This window comes from Tachyglossus aculeatus, chromosome 23, assembly GCF_015852505.1.
Source record: "Tachyglossus aculeatus isolate mTacAcu1 chromosome 23, mTacAcu1.pri, whole genome shotgun sequence".
In the NCBI taxonomy this organism is placed as follows: domain Eukaryota; kingdom Metazoa; phylum Chordata; class Mammalia; order Monotremata; family Tachyglossidae; genus Tachyglossus; species Tachyglossus aculeatus.
In genome coordinates this window covers 37,378,178-37,394,583 of record NC_052088.1, presented here as the reverse complement: position 1 = coordinate 37,394,583, position 16,406 = coordinate 37,378,178, and the positions used below count along the sequence as shown (strand labels likewise).

The 16,406-nt window shown below is 52.2% G+C and overlaps 1 protein-coding gene across 1 annotated transcript in view; it reads right to left on the bottom strand.

The window, feature by feature from the left end:
* The window catches only part of NUDT14 (nudix hydrolase 14), an 86,792-nt gene that overhangs the window by 13,965 nt on the left and 56,421 nt on the right, over window positions 1-16,406 (bottom strand). The window contains exon 3 of the mRNA XM_038765845.1: window positions 1,251-1,315. Within this exon, the coding sequence (XP_038621773.1) occupies window positions 1,251-1,315 (65 nt within the window). The remainder of the gene's footprint in view (window positions 1-1,250; window positions 1,316-16,406) is intronic.

The window sequence follows — 16,406 nt, the reverse complement described above, 5'->3', positions numbered from 1 at the left end:
GGCTCCCCTTGGGGTGCTGGCTGGGACGGGGGGGGTCTCCACTGCTGTAGACCTTTAAGGAAAGAGCAGAGCCCCATGTCTCCCATCTGGGTTCATTTTTGTACCTGCCGGAAGACAGGGGGCTGGACCAGATGAACCCATGTGGTCATTCATCCATTCAGTCATATTTATTGAGCGCTTACTCTGTGCAGAGCACTGTACCAAATACCTGGGAGAGTACAATACAACAATAAACGGACTCAATCCCTTTCTACAATGAGTTTAAAGCCTTCCAGCTCTGGGTCTCTGGGGTTCCATATCATTACGGTAAAAGAGGTTCCCTGGATTGGGAGAATTCAGAGCTGTTGGTGGTTCCTGACAGTCTCCTGGCTGTTCCTGCTGGGGGTTCACCTCTAGGAATGCACAGCGGGCATCCCTCAGCCCTGAGAAATAATAATAATAATTATGGTATTTGTTAAGCACTTACAATGTGCCAGGCACTGTTCTAGACGCCGGGGTGGATACAAGCCAATTGGGTTGGACACAGTCCCAGTCCCACTTGGGGCTTATAGCCTCAATCCCCATTTTAGAGATGAGGTAGCTAAGGCCCAGAGAAGTGAAGTGACTTTCCCAAGGTCACACAGCAGATAAGTAGCCAATGTGGGTTACTCCCCCAGGGCCGCAGGAGCACCGAGGGCCCGGGAGCACCAGGGCCCTCAGCGTTTCAGGAGCCGCCGATTCCTCCCCACGGGGGGGAGGGGGTGGCGAGGGAAGGGGGCGGGGGGAGTTGCCTCTGCCAGAACCTTCTCAAGGAGATTTCCCAGAAGGGTCTTGAAAGCGTTTCTTAGCAACCAAGATTTTTTAGACTGATTTAATGGGACCTGCTAAGGAAACAAACACTGTTATTGATTTTGAGCAAGTCAATATTTGCTTGAAATGGTAACAGTGAGACACGAGGATGGGTTTATGCCACAGAACTCGGCCTCTGGATGCCCATTCCCAAGGGGCCGGGGCCGGAAAGTCTCCCAAGAACCCTGGGGCCTGGGGCTGGGACTGGACCGGGCCTGCTTCCTTCACCTCAAGGTTTCCCCCCAACCCTTTGCCAATGCCACCCCTCAGCGTAATGCCCAACCGCTGCCCTGGGACAGCCCGCCCCCCCTCCCCATCCTCCCTCAACACACATACATTCACACACACACACATACACACACACACACACATGCACCCATGCATACACACGAATGCAGGAAGGAGTCAAGCGAGAGGGTTACCTGGGCGGAATTGCTTCACCAGGACAAAGCTCTGCTGAGTCGAGTTGAAGATCAGGATAGCTACGCTGTTGGGGAGAAGGAAGAAAGCAAAGATGATGTTAGGAACACAGGCCTCCAGAAGCGGAGGGGTCTAGTGGAGACAGCTTGGGCCTGGGAACCAGGGGACCTGGGTTCTAACCCTGGTTCCGCTGCGTCTCTGCTGTGCGACCTTGGGCAAGTCCCTTCAATTCCCTCAGCCTCGGCTTCCTCATCTGTGAAATGGGGATCCGATACCTATTCTCCCTCCCACTTAGACTGTGAGACCCACAAGGGACAGAGACGGTGTCTGACCTGATTATCTTGTGTTACCTCAGTACAGTGCTTGGCCCTCCCCATCCCCCGCCTTACTTCCTTCCCCTCCCCACAGCACCTGTATATATGCATATGCTTGTATGAATTTATTACTCTATTTTATTGTGCATATTTATTCTATTTCTTTTATTTTGTTAATGTGTTTTGTTTTGTTCTCTGTCTCCCCTGTCTAGACTGTGAGCCCACTGTTGGGTATGGACCGTCTCTATATGTTGCCAGCTTGGACTTCCCAAGCGCTTAGTACAGTGCTCTGCACACAGTAAGTGCTCAATAAATACGATTGAATGAATGAATGAATAGTAAGTGGTTAAAAACGCAATTATTATTGTAATTATTGCTATTATTTTTAATGTTATTTGTTCATTCAATTGAATTTATTGAGTGCTTACTGTGTGCAAAGCACTATACTAAGCGCTTGGGAGAATACAATATAACAATAAACAGATGCATTGCCTCCCTACAATGAGCTTACAGTCTAGACTGGGAGACAGACATTAAATAAATAAACAGATATAAGTGGTGTGGGGCTGGGAGGAGGGATGAATAAAGGGAGCAAGTAGGGGTGACACAGAGAGGAGAGGGAGAAGAGGAAATCAATCAATCAATCAATCAATCGTATTTATTGAGCGCTTACTATGTGCAGAGCACTGTACTAAGCGCTTGGGAAGTACAAATTGGCATCACATAGAGACAGTCCCTACCCAACAGTGGGCTCACAGTCTAAAAGGGGGAGACAGAGAACAGAACCAAACATACCAACAAAATAAAATAAGTAGGATAGAAATGTACAAGTAAAATAAATAAATAAATAAATAAACAGAGTAATAAATATGTACAACCATATATACATATATACAGGTGCTGTGGGGAAGGGAAGGAGGTAAGATGGGGATGGAGAGGGGGACGAGGGGGAGAGGAAAGAAGGGGCTCAGTCTGGGAAGGCCTCCTGGAGGAGGTGAGCTCTCAGCAGGGCCTTGAAGGGAGGAAGAGAGCTAGCTTGGAGGATGGGCAGAGGGAGGGCATTCCAGGCCCGGGGGATGACGTGGGCCGGGGGTCGATGGCGGGACAGGCGAGAGCGAGGTACAGTGAGGAGATTAGTGGTGGAGGAGCGGAGGGTGCGGGCTGGGCAGTAGAAGGAGAGAAGGGAGGTGAGGTAGGAGGGGGCGAGGTGATGGACAGCCTTGAAGCCCAGGGTGAGGAGTTTCTGCCTGATGCGCAGATTGATCGGTAGCCATTGGAGGTTTTTGAGGAGGGGAGTGATATGTCCAGAGCGTTTCTGGACAAAGATAATCCGGGCAGCAGCATGAAGTATGGATTGAAGTGGAGAGAGACACGAGGATGGGAGATCAGAGAGAAGGCTAGTGCAGTAGTCCAGACGGGATAGGATGAGAGCTTGAATTAGCAGGGTAGCGGTTTGGATGGAGAGGAAAGGGCGGATCTTGGCAATGTTGCGGAGCTGAGACCGGCAGGTTTTGGTGACGGCTTGGATGTGAGGGGTGAATGAGAGAGCGGAGTCGAGGATGACACCAAGGTTGCGGGCTTGTGAGACGGGAAGGATGGTAGTGCCGTCAACAGAGATGGGAAAGTCAGGGAGAGGACAAGGTTTGGGAGGGAAGACAAGGAGCTCAGTCTTCGACATGTTGAGCTTTAGGTGGCGGGCGGACATCCAGATGGAGATGTCCTGAAGGCAGGAGGAGATGCGAGCCTGGAGGGAGGGGGAGAGAGCAGGGGCAGAGATGTAGATCTGGGTGTCATCAGCGTAGAGGTGATAGTTGAAGCCGTGGGAGCGAATGAGGTCACCAAGGGAGTGAGTGTAGATTGAGAACAGAAGGGGACCAAGCACTGAACCTTGGGGAACCCCCACAGTAAGAGGATGGGAGGGGGAGGAGGAGCCTGCAAAAGAGACTGAGAAAGAACGACCGGAGAGATAAGAGGAGAACCAGGAGAGGACGGAGTCTGTGAAGCCAAGGTCAGATAACGTGTTGAGGAGAAGGGGGTGGTCCACAGTGTCAAAGGCAGCTGAGAGGTCGAGGAGGATTAGGACAGAGTATGAGCCGTTGGATTTGGCAAGCAGGAGGTCATTGGTGACCTTTGAGAGCGCAGTTTCCGTGGAATGAAGGGGACGGAAGCCAGACTGGAGGGGGTCGAGGAGAGAGTTGTTGTTGAGGAATTCTAGGCAGCGCGTGTAGACAACTCGTTCAAGGAGTTTGGAAAGGAATGGTAGGAGGGATATGGGACGATAACTAGAAGGTGAGGTGGGGTCAAGAGAGGGTTTTTTTAGGATGGGAGAGACATGGGCATGTTTGAAGGCAGAGGGGAAGGAACCAGTGGAGAGTGAGCGGTTGAAGATGGAAGTTAAGGAGGGGAGAAGGGATGGAGCGAGAGATTTCATAAGATGAGAGGGAATGGGGTCAGAAGCACAGGTGGCCGGAGTAGCACTTGAGAGGAGGGAGGAGAGTTCCTCTGAGGATACCACTGGGAAGGATGGGAGAGTAGCAGAGAATGTTGAGAGCCGGGGGGTTGGAGAAAGGGGGGAAGAGACTTTGGGGAGGTCGGACCTGATGGATTTAATTTTGTTAATGAAGTAGGAGGCCAGATCGTTGGGGGTGAGGGAAGGAGGAGGGGGAGGAACCGGGGGCCTGAGAAGGGAGTTGAATGTACGGAAGAGCTGGCGGGGGTGATGGGCATGGGTGTCAATAAGGGAGGAGAAATAGTTTTGTCTGGCAGAAGAGAGGGCTGAGTTAAGGAAAGGAGGGCTTAGTCAGCGAAGGCCTCTTGGAGGAGATGGGCCTTCAATTAGGCTTTGAGGTCGGGGAGAGTCAATGTCCGTCGGATATGAGGAAGGAAGGCATTGCAGGTCAGAGACAGGACGTGGGCGAGAGGTCAGCGGCAGGATAGGTGAGACTGAGGCCCGGTGAGAAGGTTCGCGTTAGCTGGGCCGGGTTATAGTAGGAGAGTAGCAAGATGAAATAATAATAATAATAATAATGGCATTTATTAAGCGCTTACTACATACAAAGCACTGTTCTAAGCACTGGGGAGGTTACAAGGAGATTAGGTTGTCCCACGGGGGGCTCACAATCTTAATCCCCATTTTACAGGTGAGGGAACTGAGGCACAGAGAATTTAAGTGACTTGCCCAAAGTCACACAGCGGACAATTGGTGGAGCCAGGATTTGAACCCATGACCACTGACTCCAAAGCCCAGGCTCTTTCCACTGCTTCAATAGGAGGGGGCAAGTCAATTGAGCGCTTTAAAACCAATGGTGAGGAGTTTTTGATGCGGAGATGGATGGGCAACAGCTAGAGTTTCTTGAGGAGTGGGGAAACGTGGCCTGAACATTTTTATAGAAAAATGATCTGGGCAGCAGAGTGAAATTCGGACTGGAGTTGGGTGAGACAGGAGGCAGGGCGGTCAGAAAGGAGGCTGATACAGTAATGAAGGTGGGATAGGATACGTGATTAGATTAACACAGTGGCTGTTTGGATGAAGAGGAAAGGGCAGATTTTAGCGATGTTGTGAAGGTGGAAACCGACAGGATTTACTGATGGATTGAATAAATGTGCCAAATCGACTGTGAGCCCATTGTTGGGTAGGGACCGTCTCTATGTGTTGCCGACTTGTACTTCCCAAGCGCTTAGTGCAGTGCTCTGCACACAGTAAGTGCTCAATAAATACGATTGAATGAAATGAAATGAGAGAGAGGAGTCAAGAATAACACCAAGGTTACGGGCTTATGAGACAGGAAAGATGGTGGTGTCTTCTACACTGATTTGTTAAGTGCTTACTATGTGCCAGGTGCTGGGGGAGATCCAAGCTAATCAGGTTGGACACAGTCCCTGTCCCACATGGGGCTCAGTCTTAATCTCCATTTTGCAGAGGAGGTAACTGAGGCCTGGAGAAGTGAAGTGACCTGCCCAAGTTCACAGAGCAGATAAGCGTTGGAGCTGGGATTAGAACCCAGGTCCTCTGGTCCCTAGGCCCGTGCTCTATACACTAGGCCATGCTGCTTCTCAAGCATAAAGGCAACAGAGCTAATGGGGGAGCAGGGACCCCAAGAACAACTCAACCCCAACATGGGAAAATCGAAGCTCTTGCTGTTCGTTCAGGTCCTGGGATTCAGGGGGAGGGAATTAGCAGTCCTTTGGGGCGGAGTTTCTGGTCTGGAGCCAGGATGTGTCAGATTTGCATTCCTTGGGCAAAATGATAGCATTTCTCTATTTTATTTATTCAGGGCCTTCACCTCCGGGGACAGAGCCTGGTTGGTGACATGCTTATCGTGCGGGTTTGGTTCAGTTCCCGGTCACGCAGGGCCACGGGAACCAAACCCCTGCCGGGCCCGGGTAGAAGAAAGGGGCAGGTTTGGCGTGGCGGTGCTTGCCCCGTGGGCTGCCTGCCCGGTGGGCATCCTCTTTGAGGATTGGTATCCCCTAGGTCCAGCAGATGGGAGCGGGGTTGGGAGTGGGTGGTCTGCTCGGGGCTCTTGATGGGGCTGGAAAGATGCCACCCACCCTGTGGAAGATCCTTCTAGCTGGACAGACTCATGGACGGGGTCTCCACCTGGATCGGGTGCTGGACAGACCCATGGATGGAGCCTCCCCAGGCCAGGAGGTGGGCAGACCCACACATGGAGCCTCCATCTGGGATGTGTGGCAGACTACAGAAGCAGCGTGGCTCAGTGGAAAGAGCCCGGGCTTTGGAGTCAGAGGTCATGGGTTCAAATGCCGACTCCGCCAATTGTCAGCAGTGTGACTTTGGGCAAGTCACTTAACTTCTCCGTGCCTCAGCTACCTCATCTGTAAAATGGGGATTAAGACTGTGAGCCCCCCGTGGGGCAACCTGATCACCTTGTAACCTCCCCAGGGCTTAGAACAGTGCTTTGCACATAGTAAGCGCTTAATAAATACCAAAATTATTATTATTATTATCAAAGGACAGAGCCTCTTCCTGGGATGGGCAGTGGACAGACTCACAGACAGAGCCTTCCCCTGGACTAGGCATTCATTCATTCATTCATTCATTCATTCACTCAATCATATTAATTGAGCGCTTATGTGTGCAGAGCAATGTACTAAGTGCTTGGGAGAGTACAATACCATAATAATCAGGCACATTCCCTGCCCACAAAGAACTTACAGTCTAGAGAGGGGGAGGTGGACATTAACATAAGTGAATAAATGACCGATATGAACCTAAGTGGTGTGGGGCTGGGAGAGGGGAAGAACAAAGGGAGCAAGTCCGGGTGAAGCAGAAGGGAGTGGGAGATGAGGAAAAGAGGGGGCATAGCCAGGGAAGGCCTTCTGGAGGAGATGGGCCTTCAATAAGGCTTTAAAGAGGGGCAGAGTAATCGTCTGTGGGATTTGAAGAGGGAGGGCGTCCCAGGCCAGAGATAGGATGGGGGCGAACGGTCGGTGGCAAGATGGGTGAGATCGAGGGACAGTGAGAAGGTTAGCATTAAAGCAGTGGACAGACCCCTGGGTCTGTCCAGGACAGGAGGTGGACAGTCCCGCAGACAGAGCCTTCCCCAGGGACAGGTGGTGGACAGACCCACATACGGAGTCTCCCCTCATGCCGGGTGGTCGTGGACGGACCCACGGACAGAGTCTCTCCACCGCGGAGTACAGGTTGTGATGGTGGCTGGAGGCTGTCATTCTGACTCTAAGGCCACGCTGCCCTCCCAGATGATCTCACAGAGAGGCGGACGTGAGAGGAGGAGGGAGTCTTAAAGACGCCTTCAAACCCAACCTTCAGACGTAAATGTCCTGTAAGACAGATTCCGGGAGAGCTGACCGGCACCCGGCCGCACAGGGGAGAGGTGTCAATCTGGGAGCCCTGATTTTTGCAGCCTTCCCCCGCCCCCCTCTCCCAGGGAAACATCTGCTCCAGCGGCGGCGGCGGCCCGAGCCAGTTCAGAGCAGCCTGGCCGGCCACGTGCGGGCACAAAAATAGCCTGCAAGGAAGGAAGGCTCCTTCTCGGGTGGGACAGACGGCCCTGGTGTGGGCTTCTGAGCGAGGCTGGCCGGCCGGCTCATCTGGGAGGGGTCTCAGGGAGGAGCAAACACTCAGTGGCTCTACTGTGTCCCCAGCATGGGGCTCTGGGACCCACCCGATTGAGACAATCTGACCCCGCTTTGCAGCCCTTGCCTGGATCTGAATTCAACAGAATTCCCGGTGGTCTGGGGATCTGTGTGCATTTGTCTCCGCCACCAAAGAAGCAGTGCGTCCTAGTGGAAAGAGCCTGGGTCTAGGAGCCAGAAGACCTGAATTCTAATCTCGTCTCTGCTGCTTGCCTGTGGTGGGATCACAGTCACGTCACTTCACTTCTCTGGGCCTCAGTTTCCTCATCTGTACAATGGGCACTCAATACCCATTCTTCCTCCCACTTAGACTGTGAGCCGCGTGTGGGACGGGGACTGTGTCCGACCTGATTATCTTGTATCTACCCCAGGGCTTGGCATATAGTAATTGCTTAAAAATATCCCCATTAACATTATTATTGTTCTCCTATAAGGAGATCTGCCCCAGCTCCATGGAGTACCGATCCAGCCTTGTGACGTGCCACTTTTGGGGGCCGGTCCGACCTGGTCAGGAGCCAATGGGGACCCCCCGACCACACCTTGATCCAGATTCCCCCCACCCCAACCTTCCCCAGCATCGTGACCTCCTCCCCTGCCCCACTAGATTGTAAACTTGTTGTTGACAGGGAATGTGACTGTTTATTGTTATTTTATACTCTCCCAAGTGCTTAGTACAGTGCTCTGCGCATAGTAAGCACTCAATAAATACGAGTGAGTGACACGCAGAGGTCTGCGGCTGGTCGGCTATAGCAGGATCAGAGGGCCGGTCAGTCAGTCAATCATCAATCGTATTTATCGAGCGCTTACTATGTGCAGAGCACTGTACTAAGCGCTTGGGAAGTACAAATTGGCAACATATAGAGACAGTCGCTACCCAACAGTGGGCTCACAGTCTAAAAACCACATTGACCACAGTCAATGGTATTTATTGAGCGCTTACTGTGTACAATGCACTGTACTAAGCGCATGGACACAATATAACAGATACATTCCCTGCCCACAATAAGCTTACATTCTATAGGGGGCTGGGGGGGTATGGTGGGGGTACCACACCACACCTTTGTGCATAGGCTGGGTGCGGTGCCTCTGGGTGACCACCCCCGAACCCTGCCATATATCGCCCTCGGTCTCCACAGCGGGGGTCTCTGATGATGGGCAGACCACCCGGGACGGGCCTCCGTGAGCAAAATGGGACTACCCTGGCCCAGACCTGGGCAGACTTATCCTGGCTGCACAAGCCACGGGAAGCGGAGGCGGGCCGGTGCTCGGAGCGGGGACTGAGCGCCACCACAGCAGGAAAGAGGGAGACTTTCCTTGGAATGTCTGAGGTCTGAACAAGAATTTAATCTGACACTGACATCAAAGGCCTAGCCCTCACAATGGGCTTCATGTCCGCGCACGCCAAAAAAATGCACAGGATTCATTTTCTGTTGCTCCTTTCCTGGAGAACCGGAGAGCCGTTCCCCGGCAAAACTCCCCCCTTCCCCTCCCCGCCACCCCCACGCCCTTGGCAGGACGCAAGCCCTCTTGGGGAAGGGCCACCAGATCCAAGGAGGAGGGAGGAGATGTTTTAAGGAGGCAGAGAAGTGCGGCCTCAAAGAATGTGGCTTCACAGCTGAGATCTGGGAGACAACTGTGGCAGACAGTTAATGATGGTATTTATGGTACCCATTAAGCCCTTACTATGTGCCAAGCACTGTGCTAAGAACTGGGGGTGGATTTCAGACCATTACACCAGACTCAGTCCCCGCCCCACCATGGGGATCACAGTCTCAGAGTTAGGGAGAGCAAGTATCTCTTATCCTCAGAAGAGGAACTAAGACACTAAGGGAATTTAAGCGACTTGCCCAAGAGGTAAGGTGCGATGAGAACTCAGGTAATAATAACAATAATAATTCTGGTATTTGTTAAGCACTTACTGGGTGCCAGGTACTGTACTAAGCGCTGGGGTGGATATAAACAAATCGGGTTGGACCCAGTCCCTGTCCCACATGGGGTTCACACCTTCAATCCCCATTTCCCAGATGAGGTAACTGAGGCACAGAAAAGTGCCCAAGATCACACAGCAGACAAGTGTCACGGCCAGGATTGGAACCCACAACCTTCTGCCTCCAGGCCCGAGCTCTCTCCATTACATCATGCTGCTTCCCAGTCCGATGATTCCCTGTCCCATGTGGTGTGGAGAGCTGAAATCAGGCAGCCAAAAGCTAGGTCAGAGGGCCGAGGGCGGGTTTGCAGCGACTAAGGACATGGATGTTGAGACCTCCTAGTTGAGAGCCAAGAGACCGCTGCGGCGGCCAGACCAGCCCGGCCCACTGCCGTCCAGAAAGGAGTGGCTTCTGAACGGAAGCTCCGGGAGGATGTGGGAGACAAAGAAGCAAAAGTGAACACAGCACCGGACCCTGCGTTCAACACACACAACCGCACCACAGAGGACAGTCTGTGTGTGTTTGTGTGCGTGATGTGGCCGGCCGGAGCTGTGGCCCCCGGTGTTCACCGCCCCAGACAAACCCATGCCCACCGGGAAACATCGCCCCTGGGGAGTCTCCCCTTCCTGCACACAGCTCAGCTAGACAGGCATCGTACCTGCCTATGCACAAACGTGTGCATATGTAATGCTCTATATCTAATCCCCCCACACACAAAGGCACCATCATTTGTATGACGGAAGCCCCCCAAGGACCGGAACAGTGCCCACCCCCAGTGCCCACCGCCAGTGCCCAGCTTGGGCTGTTTGTTTTCGTTCTGATGGTATTTGCTAAGCGCTTACTATATGCCAGGCACTGAACTAAGTGCTGGCCAACTGGGTTGGATGCAGTCCCTGTTCCACATGGGGCTCACAGTCAATCCCCATTTTCCAGATGAGGGAACTGAGGTCCAGAGAAGTGAAGCGACTTGCCCAAGGTCACACAGCAGACGAGGGGCAGAGCCAGGACTAGAACCCGGGTCCTTCTGAGTCCCAGGCCCGGGCTCTGGCCACTAGGCCTTGCTTGTACGCATTCTATGCACCCTGCCTGCCCCATCCGACTGTCACGGGGCCTTCGAGGGCAAGGAGTGTGTGTTGTCCTCCCTCTGTCCCTGCCCAGGGGTGCCCAGGCCAGGACTCCGCCCCCAGGGTTGCCCGGCGGAAGGAAGCCTGCCTCTCTCTCAGCCGCTCACTCTTCAGCCAGAGAAAAGCCGTTCTGATCCCGATCCCAACCCTCTCTCCTTGGGGCCCTGTTTGGGAGTTAATACCTCTCTGGATTGCACCACGCCTTACTTCCAAAGAACTTTAAGAGCCACCACCCCAAATATTGATTTCAGGGCCCCGGGGGTTATTCCAGGAGGGAGAGGCGGACGAAGGATGGGGGGATGGGGGTGTCCCCGATGTTTCGTACTGCCCCCCGGATTTCCTCTAAGCCCCCGATGAATTCTCCGGGGCCCCGAGCTGTCCTGGGGCTCTCCCTCATCCTCTGTCTGTGACTCCAGTGGAGAATATTCCCTGAGTCACCCATGGCACGACCCTCTGCCCCGGTGATTTGTTGTCTGACCTGGGTCAGGCTGCTGGCCCGTCTGCGGGGGCAAATGCTGACTGTGGCTTTCCAAGAGAGTGGCAACAGGGCCAGGAAATCCCTTAATGGAAGAGCGGAGGGGGAGGGGGCCGTGGGGAGGGGAGGAAAAGGGAAAGGCGAAAGGGAAAGGAGAGGGGAGGGAGAGGTGGGTGGACAGTGGGCTTCCCCTTCCTGAGACCCTGGGAGGGCTCAGAGAGGATGGGGCTGGCCTCTTCAAGATAAGCTTAGACTAAGACCGTCCCGGCCGGCTAATTGATGAAGCGGAGAGAGAGTCCGGCGCTGACCTTCTGCGGCTCCAGTCGTCTGATGGGGGCAGTGATCTAGCTACACAGCGCGGGGCTGCCCCTCCGACGGCCACCTCTTCGGGACTGCAGAGGGCCTGGCTTTGAGAAGGAAGGCGGAGGGGGTCGGCGGCCAAGGGGTCGGGGAAGGGGTGCCCACCTGCCTCCGAGCTGGAGGAAGAGCTTTCGGAAGGAAGAGGCACAAGGCCCGGCCACCGTCCCGACAGCGTCTGGCCTCTCGTGGTGGGTCGGTTTCTCTTTTCCCTGTCCATGTTACTTGGGGCGGGGGGCGGGGGGGCCGAGGTCAGCCGCTCACCCTAGGGACCTGAGGGAGGATACAGCAAATGGACCTGATGGATGTGGTCAGTCTCCCGGTCCCGTTGGCCATTTGGGCCACTGCTGGCGGCCCCAAGTTGGGGGCTTCTGGGAGCAGAAACTGGGCTTGCAAAACTGGCCTAAACCATGTTTGTGAGTGGGGGTGGGGCTGCAAGGGACGGCATGGGGAGAGGGTTCTTCTTATCAGAGAAATCGAGGATGCTGGAGAAGCCACAGCCCTGAGTCTTCAAGACCTGGTCATTTGGGCAGTGACACTCACACTCTCTCACTCCTGCCGGTCTGAGTCCCCATGGGGCTTGGGCTGCCACAAATAAGTAGGCAGGCAGGGGTGCTGTACATCGCAAAGTGCCCGCAAAGTTTCTTACGCGCAGGTCGGTCATCACCATAGCTTTGGAGCTCTTCGGTTGACACCTCACTCTGCCATTCTCCTAAAGGACAGGCCAGCCTCCTCGATTCAGTTCTCTGCCTCTCGGTTTAGCTCTCTACCTACCTAGCCATCCTTGGTTTTCAAAGATCAATCAATCCATCCATGATATTTATTGAGCGCTTACTGTGTGCAGGGCGCTAGGCTGAGCGCTCGAGCACTGGACTAAGTACTGAATTAAGATGACCCTTCTGTTGTTGGGCAGCGGGCTGCCTGGGTAGCAGAATTGGGTGACAGCATTCAGTCCATAAGTGGTTGGCCAGTGAAAATCAATTGTGATGAATGTCGGTCATCCTGGGCATGTTACCGAAAGGCAGAAGCAAGAAAGGCCTCGGGATAAGTCTTTCGGTAAGGACACAGAATAAATGTGCTTGCTGTGGGAAGGGATCGTCACTCTTTAATTGCCATATTGCACTTTCCCAAGCGCTTAGTACAGTGCTCTGCATACCGTAAGTGCTTAATAAGTACGATTGAATGAATGAATTTCGAGTGAAGGAACATTTTTGGTTACACTGTCCTGGGGACCAGAGCAATGGGACTGCCCTCCTTCAGGGCAGGGATCACATCTATCGACTTTACTGACCTCTCCCAAGTGCTTAGCACATTGCTCTGCACACAGTAAGCACTCAATAAATATCTTTGTTTGACTGATCAGTTGCTTGACGACTGGGCAGAGAGCCGGGATGGGGTCTCCTGAAAATTCTCTTCCCTTCCTTGAGCTTTCTCCAGCCTGACAGCATACCAACCTGCTGGGATTGTGGACTTTAATGGAATCCCAGCTCTTTGCTTGCCACTTCTCCCTCTTCACATGAAAGGAGGGGCCTGGTTCGTTCGGAAAATAAATCTCCCCACCACCCCGCTGAATTTGCGTTATTTCTGTACGTTCTTTCTATCCCCCTCCATCATCTCTACAACCACGCTCCTGGATCTCACTAATAACGACTCTCCGGCCAGGTGCTCCAGCCTGTTCGAAAGGGTTAAGAAACCTAATAGTAGATTTCGTGCTGTAGGAGAGTCACGCATATCAATTAGCCGGAATAACCTACCATTGCTTTCTCTCTAAGTGATTATCATAAAAACGGAGCGTGAGTAGGTCTGTGGGTGGATGAACACGTGGGGCTGCCCTGGTTTTCCCTGGAGCTGCGGGCGACCTGGAAATGGGACCCAACGCGACCCAACGCCGAGCTGGGGCTTTGGGGGAGGCAGGGGTGGACGTCCTGAAAAGCCAAAGCGGGACGTCTTGAGGTCTCCAAGGAGCCAACAAAGCACACGGATGGGGGTGAAGCGGGGAGGAGACTGGAATTTTCCAAAGGCTCTAGATTGTAAAGTCCTCGAGGGCAGGGATTGCCTCTACCACCTCTAATGTCCTCTCCCAAGTGCTTAGTACAGTGCTCTGAGCCCAGTACACTGTACGCTTCTTGAAGGCAGGGTTTGCGTGGTTTAGTGGAAAGAGCACGGGCTTGGGAGTTAGAGGTCATGGGTTCTAATCCCGGCTCCGCCACTTGTCAGCTGTGTGACTTCGGGCGAGTCACTTCAGTTCTCTGTGCCTCAGTTCCCCCATTTTACAAATGACTGTGAGCCCCACGTGGGACAACCTGATAACCTTGGATCTACCCCAGTGCTTAGAATAGTGCTTGGTAGACAGAAAACACTTAACAAATACCATCATCATTATTATTATTTACTTTACTCTCCCAAACACTCAGTACAGTGCTCCGCACGTGCTCCTTTACGGCAGGATTGTATCTAATTAATAAGCAGTCAGAACACAGTGCTTTGCAAACATGAACTGTAAGCTCCTCCTGTAAGGGGTTGTATCTATTTACTGTATGCTCCTCAGCCCCTTTTGTTTTGTTTTTTTAAAAAGGTATTTGTTAAGCACTTACTGTGTGCCAGGAACTGTACTAAGCGCTGGAGTAGATACAGGTTAATCAGGTTGGACACAGTCCCTGTCCCATAAGGGGCTCACTGTCTTAATCTCCTTATCTACCTGATTAGTAGAGATTCTTCCCTTCCCCATGGCACCTGTATATATGTATATATGTTTGTACATATTTATTATTCTATTTATTTATTTTACTTGTACATATCTATTCTATTTATTTTATTTTGTTTTGTTTTTTTTCTCTGTCTCCCCCTTCTAGACTGTGAGCCCACTGTTGGGTAGGGACCGTCTCTATATGTTGCCAACTTGGACTTCCCAAGCGCTTAGTACAGTGCTCTGCACACAGTAAGCATTCGATAAATACGATTGATTGATTGATGAGGTAACTGAGGCCCTGAAAAGTGAAGTGACTTGCCCCAGGTCACACAGCAGACAAGTGATGGAGCCAGGATTAGAACCCAGATCCTGCTGACTTAAAATAATAATAATGATGGCATTTATTAAGCACTTACTATGTGCAAAGAACTGTTCTAAGCGCTTCCAGGCCCATTCTCTATCCACACACTGCTTCTCAGTACACTGTCCTTCGTACAGTGCTCTTCACACAGTATAAGCTCCCTGAAGGCAGGGATGGTATCTACTTTCTCTATTGTACTCTCCCAAGTGCTCAGTAGAGTGGTCATCACACAGTAGAGGGTAAGCTCATTGAGGGCAAGGATCGTGTCTACTTTACTGAACTCCCCCAAGCGCTCAGTACAGTAAAAACCTCAAAAATGGGGCAACTGTGGGATGGAAGAGAACGTTCTTTTACAAGGAGGGAAATGGACAAAGGAGAGGAAACAGAGAATGGGGAATGAAGGGGCCTTTGTCACTACTCACCTTGTGACCTCTCCAGCGCTTAGAACAGTGCTTCGCACATAGGAAGCGCTCAATAAATGCCGTTATTATTATTATTATTATTACTAGGTCTGTTTCAATAACCTGGGAGAGCAGGAGTGTGCCCACCTATATCTCCAAGTGTAAATCTCAAAGAGGGGTGAAATGGTGAAATGTCCCACGGGAGGGGAAGCATTTCATGGAGACCACTCAATGCTCAGGTGGAAAAAGCCCAGGCCTGGGAGACAGAAGACCTAGGTTTTTGTTTGATTTTTTGTCTGTGGTATTTGTTCAGTGCTTACTATGTGCCGGGTACTGTGCTATGCACTGGGTAGATACGAGCTAATCAGGTTGGATACAGTCCATGTCCCACATGGAGGCTCACAGTCTTCACCCCCATTTTACAGATGAGGTCACCGAGGTAACGAGAAGTGAAGTGGCTTGCCCAGGGTCACATGGCCAATGTGTGCTGGAGCCAGGATTAGAACCCAGGTCCATCTGACTGCCAGACTCGTCCTCTATCCACTAGGCCACACTGTTGCTAATTCCACTCCACCACCTGTCTGCTCTGAGACCTTGAATGAGTCACTTCACTTCTCTGTGCCTCAGTTTCCTCTTCTGTAAAATGGGGATTCAATGCCTGTTCTCCCTCTTGCTTAGACTAGGAGCTCAATGTTGGACAGAGACTGTCTGACTTGAGGATCTTGTATCTACCCTGGGCGCTTAATACAATGCTTGGCACGCAGTGAGTGTTTAACAGAGACCACAGTGATGACAATTATTATTACTATTACAGAGGACTGAGAGAAACATAGACCCCCCAACCCCCCAACCCCTGACTGGCAGGGCGGGAGATCAGGTAACCAGGAAATCAGAGGGGAAGTTACGCCTTTCACTCCAACTTGACCCTCCCTCTAAACTGTATGAGATTCTGTTTCCTCTTAATCAGCTCCCGAGGGGTCTAAAACCGTGACGGGGCTCTGGGCATGGGGGCTGATTTAATAATAATAATCATAGTATCAGTTAAGCCCTTTCTATGGGCCAGGCACTGTACTAAGCGCTGGGGTGGACACAAGCAGATGGGGTTGGACACAGTCGCAGTTTCACATGGGGCTCAGAGTTGCAACCCCCATTTTATGGATGAGGTAACTGAAGCACAGAGAATTGAAGCGACTTGCCCAAGGTCACACAGCAGACAAGTGGCGGAGCTGGGAGTGGAATCATTAATCAATCAATCGTATTTACTGAGCGCTTACTGTGTGCAGAGCACTGTACTAAGCTCTTGAGAAGTACAAGTTGGCAACATATAGAGACAGTCCCTACCCAACAGTGGGCTCACAGTCTAAAAGAAGAAGAAGATGTCTAAAAAGTAGA